Source organism: Oncorhynchus nerka, linkage group LG18 (assembly GCF_034236695.1).
Source record: "Oncorhynchus nerka isolate Pitt River linkage group LG18, Oner_Uvic_2.0, whole genome shotgun sequence".
Classification (NCBI taxonomy): domain Eukaryota; kingdom Metazoa; phylum Chordata; class Actinopteri; order Salmoniformes; family Salmonidae; genus Oncorhynchus; species Oncorhynchus nerka.
The window spans coordinates 560,721-568,220 of NC_088413.1; the positions used below are offsets into that span (position 1 = coordinate 560,721).

Below are 7,500 nucleotides of genomic sequence, written 5' to 3' on the forward strand. Positions count from 1 at the left end.
CACACTGGAACACACACACACTGGAACACACACACACACTGGAACACACACACACACTGGAACACACACACACACTGGAACACACACACACTGGAACACACACACACTGGAACACACACACACTGGAACACACACACTGGAACACACACACACACTGGAACACACACACTGGAACACACACACTGGAACACGCACTGGAACACACACGCACTGGAACACACACACACTGGAACACACACACACACTGGAACACACACACTGGAACACACACACTGGAACACACACTGGAACACACACTGGAACACACACTGGAACACACACACACTGGAACACACACACAACACACACACACACACTGGAACACACACACACACACTGGAACACACACACACACACTGGAACACACACACTGGAACACACAACACACACACACTGGAACACACACACACACACACACACTGGAACACACACACACACACACTGGAACACACACACACACACAACACACACACACTGGAACACACACACACTGGAACACACACACACACACACTGGAACACACACACACTGGAACACACACACACACACACTGGAACACACACTGACACACACACTATAGATTCAAATGGAACAAAGTTGTTTTCTATTATCTCTCTTTTCATCTTACCTCTCTCTCCCTCCATCTCTCCTCTCTCCCTCCATCTCTCCTCTCTCCCTCCATCTCTCCTCTCTCCCTCCATCTCTCCCTCCATCTCTCCCTCCATCTCTCCTCTCTCTCCCTCCATCTCTCCTCTCCCTCCATCTCTCTCCTCTCCCTCCATCTCTCCTCTCTCCATCCATCTCTCTCTCCCTCCATCTCTCTCCTCTCCCTCCATCTCTCCTCTCTCCCTCCGTCTCTCCCTCTCTCCCTCCGTCTCTCTCCTCTCTCCTCCATCTCTCTCCTCTCCCTCCATCTCTCTCCTCCATCTCCTCCATCTCCATCTCTCCCTCCATCTCTCCTCTCTCCCTCCGTCTCTCTCCTCTCCATCCCTCCGTCTCTCTCCTCTCTCCCTCCATCTCTCTCCTCTCCCTCCATCTCTCTCCTCTCCCTCCATCTCTCTCCTCTCCCTCCATCTCTCTCTCCCTCCATCTCTCTCTCTCCCTCCATCTCTCTCTCCTCTCCCTCCATCTCTCCTCTCTCCTCCATCTCTCTCCTCTCCCTCCATCTCTTCTCTCTCTCTCTCCCTCTCTCTCCCTCCATCTCTCTCCCTCCATCTCTCTCCCTCCATCTCTCTCCCTCCATCTCTCTCCCTCCATCTCTCCCTCCATCTCTCCCTCCATCTCTCCTCTCTCTCCCTCCATCTCTCCTCTCCCTCCATCTCCTCCATCTCCATCTCTCTCCCTCCATCTCTCGTCTCCCCCATCTCTCTCCCTCCATCTCTCGTCTCCCCTCCATCTCTCTCGTCTCCCTCCATCTCTCTCCTCCCTCCATCTCTCTCTCCCTCCATCTCTCCTCTCTCCCTCCATCTCTCTCCCTCCATCCCTCCATCTCTCCATCTCTCTCCCTCCATCTCTGCTCTCTCCCTCCATCTCTGCTCTCTCCCTCCATCTCTCCTCTCTCCATCCATCTCTCTCCTCTCCCTCCATCTCTTCTCTCCATCTCTCTCTCCCTCCATCTTTCCCTCTCTCCCTCCATCTTTCTCTCTCTCCCTCCATCTCTCTCCTCTCCCTCCATCTCTTCTCTCTCCTCTCTCTCTCCCTCCATCTCTCCTCTCTCTCCCTCCATCTCTCCTCTCTCTCCCTCCATCTCTCTCCTCTCCCTCCATCTCTTCTCTCCTCCTCTCTCTCCCTCCATCTTTTCTCTCCTCTCTCTCTCCCTCCATCTCTCCTCTCCATCTCTCCTCTCTCTCCCTCCATCTCTCTCCTCTCCCTCCATCTCTCTCTCTCCTCTCTCTCTCCCTCAATCTCTCCTCTCTCTCCCTCCATCTCTCCTCTCTCCCCTCCATCTCTCCTCTCTCTCCCTCCATCTCTCCTCTCTCCCTCCATCTCTCTCCCTCTCTCCTCCATCTCTCTCCTCTCCATCCATCTCTCCTCTCCATCCATCTCTCTCCTCCCCTCTCCCTCCCCTGTCCTTCTCCTCCCCTCTCTCTCCCTCCCTCCTCCCTCCATCTCTCTCCCTCCCTCCCTCCCATCTCTCTCCCTCCCTCTCCCTCCCCTCCTCTCTCTCTCAGGGTGCCATGATGTCCATTGCTTTCAAAGAGGGTCTGAAAGTCCCGCCTCCTGCCCTCAACGAGATGATCCTGGCATCCAATCAGGACATCCGACAGGTAAATAAGGGAATGAATACTTCAATAGATGTCGTTAACCGTGACAACCATCAATAACCGTGGCAACTGGTCTTCAGGTCCTCCACAACCTGAGCATGTGGTCGGCTAAGGACAAGGTCATGACCTACGACCGGGTCAAAGAGGACGCCAACAACGCACGCAAGGTCAGAAATGTGTAAATAATAATTTGTTCTTAACTGACTTTTTAAATAAAAACATTTGAAAAATTATGTTGTGTGTGTTTAACCATGGTGTGGGTGTGTGTTTAACCATGGTGTGGGTGTGTGTGTGTTTAACCATGGTGTGGGTGTGTGTTTAACCATGGTGTGTGTGTGTGTGTGTGTGTTTAACCATGGTGTGTGTGTGTGTGTGTGTGTTTAACCATGGTGTGTGTGTGTGTGTGTGTGTGTTTAACCATGGTGTGGGTGTGTGTGTGTGTTTAACCATGGTGTGTGTGTGTGTTTAACCATGGTGTGGGTGTGTGTGTGTGTTTAACCATGGTGTGTGTGTGTGTTTAACCATGGTGTGTGTGTGTGTTTAACCATGGTGTGGGTGTGTGTGTGTGTGTTTAACCATGGTGTGGGTGTGTGTGTGTTTAACCATGGTGTGGGTGTGTGTGTTTAACCATGGTGTGGGTGTGTGTGTTTAACCATGGTGTGTGTGTGTGTGTGTGTTTAACCATGGTGTGTGTGTGTGTGTTTAACCATGGTGTGGGTGTGTGTGTGTTTAACCATGGTGTGGGTGTGTGTGTGTGTTTAACCATGGTGTGTGTGTGTGTTTAACCATGGTGTGTGTGTGTTTAACCATGGTGTGGGTGTGTGTGTGTGTTTAACCATGGTGTGGGTGTGTGTGTGTTTAACCATGGTGTGGGTGTGTGTGTTTAACCATGGTGTGGGTGTGTGTGTTTAACCATGGTGTGTGTGTGTGTGTGTGTTTAACCATGGTGTGTGTGTGTGTGTTTAACCATGGTGTGGGTGTGTGTGTTTTAACCATGGTGTGGGTGTGTGTGTTGTGTTTAACCATGGTGTGGGTGTGTGTGTGTTTAACCATGGTGTGGGTGTGTGTGTTTAACCATGGTGTGGGTGTGTGTGTTTAACCATGGTGTGTGTGTGTGTGTGTGTTTAACCATGGTGTGTGTGTGTGTGTTTAACCATGGTGTGGGTGTGTGTGTGTTTAACCATGGTGTGGGTGTGTGTGTGTTTAACCATGGTGTGGGTGTGTGTGTGTTTAACCATGGTGTGGGTGTGTGTGTTTAACCATGGTGTGGGTGTGTGTGTGTTTTAACCATGGTGTGGGTGTGTGTTTAACCATGGTGTGGGTGTGTGTGTTTAACCATGGTGTGTGTGTGTGTGTGTTTAACCATGGTGTGGGTGTGTGTGTTTTACCATGGTGTGTGTGTGTGTGTTTTACCATGGTGTGGGTGTGTGTGTGTGTTTAACCATGGTGTGTGTGTGTGTGTTTTACCATGGTGTGTGTGTGTGTGTTTTACCATGGTGTGGGTGTGTGTGTTTAACCATGGTGTGGGTGTGTGTGTGTTTAACCATGGTGTGGGTGTGTGTGTTTAACCATGGTGTGGGTGTGTGTGTTTAACCATGGTGTGTGTGTGTGTGTGTGTTTAACCATGGTGTGTGTGTGTGTGTTTAACCATGGTGTGGGTGTGTGTGTGTTTAACCATGGTGTGGGTGTGTGTGTGTTTAACCATGGTGTGGGTGTGTGTGTGTTTAACCATGGTGTGGGTGTGTGTGTTTAACCATGGTGTGGGTGTGTGTGTGTTTAACCATGGTGTGGGTGTGTGTGTTTAACCATGGTGTGGGTGTGTGTGTGTTTAACCATGGTGTGTGTGTGTGTGTGTTTAACCATGGTGTGGGTGTGTGTGTTTTACCATGGTGTGTGTGTGTGTGTTTTACCATGGTGTGGGTGTGTGTGTGTGTTTAACCATGGTGTGTGTGTGTGTGTTTTACCATGGTGTGTGTGTGTGTGTTTTACCATGGTGTGGGTGTGTGTGTTTTACCATGGTGTGGGTGTGTGTGTGTTTAACCATGGTGTGTGTGTGTGTGTGTTTAACCATGGTGTGGGTGTGTGTGTTTTACCATGGTGTGTGTGTGTGTGTTTTACCATGGTGTGGGTGTGTGTGTGTGTTTAACCATGGTGTGTGTGTGTGTGTTTTACCATGGTGTGTGTGTGTGTGTTTAACCATGGTGTGGGTGTGTGTGTTTTACCATGGTGTGGGTGTGTGTGTGTTTAACCATGGTGTGTGTGTGTGTGTTTAACCATGGTGTGTGTGTGTGTGTTTTACCATGGTGTGGGTGTGTGTGTGTGTGTTTAACCATGGTGTGTGTGTGTGTGTTTTACCATGGTGTGGGTGTGTGTGTGTGTGTTTTTACCATGGTGTGGGTGTGTGTGTGTTTACCATGGTGTGGGTGTGTGTGTGTTTAACCATGGTGTGTGTGTGTGTGTTTAACCATGGTGTGGGTGTGTGTGTGTGTTTAACCATGGTGTGTGTGTGTGTTTAACCATGGTGTGTGTGTGTGTTTAACCATGGTGTGGGTGTGTGTGTGTGTTTAACCATGGTGTGGGTGTGTGTGTGTGTGTTTAACCATGGTGTGGGTGTGTGTGTGTGTGTTTAACCATGGTGTGGGTGTGTGTGTGTGTTTAACCATGGTGTGGGTGTGTGTGTGTGTTTAACCATGGTGTGGGTGTGTGTGTGTGTGTTTAACCATGGTGTGGGTGTGTGTGTGTGTTTTAACCATGGTGTGGTGTGTGTGTGTGTGTTTAACCATGGTGTGGGTGTGTGTGTGTGTGTTTAACCATGGTGTGGGTGTGTGTGTGTGTGTTTAACCATGGTGTGTGTGTGTGTGTGTTTTAACCATGGTGTGTGTGTGTGTGTGTTTAACCATGGTGTGGGTGTGTGTGTGTGTGTTTAACCATGGTGTGGGTGTGTGTGTGTGTGTTTAACCATGGTGTGGGTGTGTGTGTGTGTGTTTAACCATGGTGTGGGTGTGTGTGTGTGTTTAACCATGGTGTGTGTGTGTGTGTGTTTAACCATGGTGTGTGTGTGTGTGTGTTTTTAACCATGGTGTGGGTGTGTGTGTGTGTTTTAACCATGGTGTGGGTGTGTGTGTGTGTGTTTAACCATGGTGTGTGTGTGTGTGTTTAACCATGGTGTGTGTGTGTGTGTTTAACCATGGTGTGTGTGTGTGTGTGTTTAACCATGGTGTGTGTGTGTGTGTTTAACCATGGTGTGTGTGTGTGTGTGTTTAACCATGGTGTGTGTGTGTGTGTGTTTAACCATGGTGTGTGTGTGTGTGTGTTTAACCATGGTGTGTGTGTGTGTGTGTGTGTGTGTTTAACCATGGTGTGTGTGTGTGTGTGTGTTTAACCATGGTGTGTGTGTGTGTGTGTTTAACCATGGTGTGTGTGTGTGTGTTTTAACCATGGTGTGTGTGTGTGTGTGTGTTTAACCATGGTGTGTGTGTGTGTGTTTAACCATGGTGTGTGTGTGTGTGTGTTTGTGTGTGTGTTTAACATGGTGTGTGTGTGTGTGTGTGTTTAACCATGGTGTGTGTGTGTGTGTTTAACCATGGTGTGTGTGTGTGTGTGTTTAACCATGGTGTGTGTGTGTTTAACCATGGTGTGTGTGTGTGTGTGTGTTTAACCATGGTGTGTGTGTGTGTGTGTGTGTTTAACCATGGTGTGTGTGTGTGTGTGTTTAACCATGGTGTGTGTGTGTGTGTGTTTAACCATGGTGTGTGTGTGTGTGTGTTTAACCATGGTGTGTGTGTGTGTGTGTTTAACCATGGTGTGTGTGTGTGTGTGTGTGTTTAACCATGGTGTGTGTGTGTGTGTGTTTAACCATGGTGTGTGTGTGTGTGTGTTTAACCATGGTGTGTGTGTGTTTTACCATAGTGTGTGTGTGTGTGTTTAACCATGGTGTGTGTGTGTTTTACCATAGTGTGTGTGTGTGTTTAACCATGGTGTGTGTGTTTAACCATGGTGTGTGTGTGTGTGTGTGTGTTTAACCATGGTGTGTGTGTTTAACCATGGTGTGTGTGTGTGTGTGTGTGTGTGTTTAACCATGGTGTGTGTGTGTGTGTTTAACCATGGTGTGTGTGTTTAACCATGGTGTGTGTGTGTGTTTAACCATGGTGTGTGTGTGTTTAACCATGGCGTGTGTGTGTGTGTGTGTGTGTGCAGGACATGAAGTTGGGTCCGTTCGACGTGTGTCGGAAGGTGTTCTCCAAGGGGGAGGAGTCAGGTCACATGACGTTGATTGACAAGTCGGACTTGTTCTTCCACGATTACTCCCTGGCCCCCCTCTTCGTCCAGGAGAACTATATACATGTTAAACCTGCTGCTGCTGGGTGAGGCACACACACACACACTCAGGCACACACACACTCAGGCACACACACACACAGGCACACACACACACACACACAGACACACACACACACACACAGACACACTCAGACACACACACACACTCAGGCACACAAACACACACACACACTCAGAGAGACACACACACACACTCAGGCACACACACACACACACACACACACTCAGGCGCACTCAGACACACACTCAGGCGCACACACACACACACTCAGACACACACACTCAGACACACACTCAGGCACACACACACACACACACACACACACAGACACACACACTCAGACACACACACACACACACTCACACACACTCAGACACACACTCAGGCACACACACACACACACTCAGGCACACACTCAGGCACACACACACACACACACTCAGGCACACACTCAGGCACACACACACACACACACACTCAGGCACACACACACACACGCACTCAGACACACACACACGCACACACACACACACACGCACTCAGACACACGCACACACACTCAGGCACACACACACGCACACACACTCAGGCACACACACACACACACACACACACACACTCAGGCACACACACACTCAGGCACACTCAGACACACACTCAGGCACACACACACACACACACACACACACTCAGGCACACACACACACACACACACACACTCAGGCACACACACACTCAGGCACACTCAGGCACACACACACTCAGGCACACTCAGGCACACACACACACTCAGGCACACACACACACACACTCAGGCACACACACGCACACACACACACTCAGACACACACACAC

At 49.5% G+C, this 7,500-nt stretch overlaps 1 protein-coding gene across 1 annotated transcript in view; it reads left to right on the top strand.

The window, feature by feature from the left end:
- Positions 1–7,500, top strand: part of LOC135561953 (replication factor C subunit 1-like) — a 48,120-nt gene that overhangs the window by 19,957 nt on the left and 20,663 nt on the right. The window contains 3 exon segments of the mRNA XM_065004484.1: positions 2,211–2,306; positions 2,384–2,470; positions 6,501–6,667. Of these exon segments, the coding sequence (XP_064860556.1) occupies positions 2,211–2,306; positions 2,384–2,470; positions 6,501–6,667 (350 nt within the window).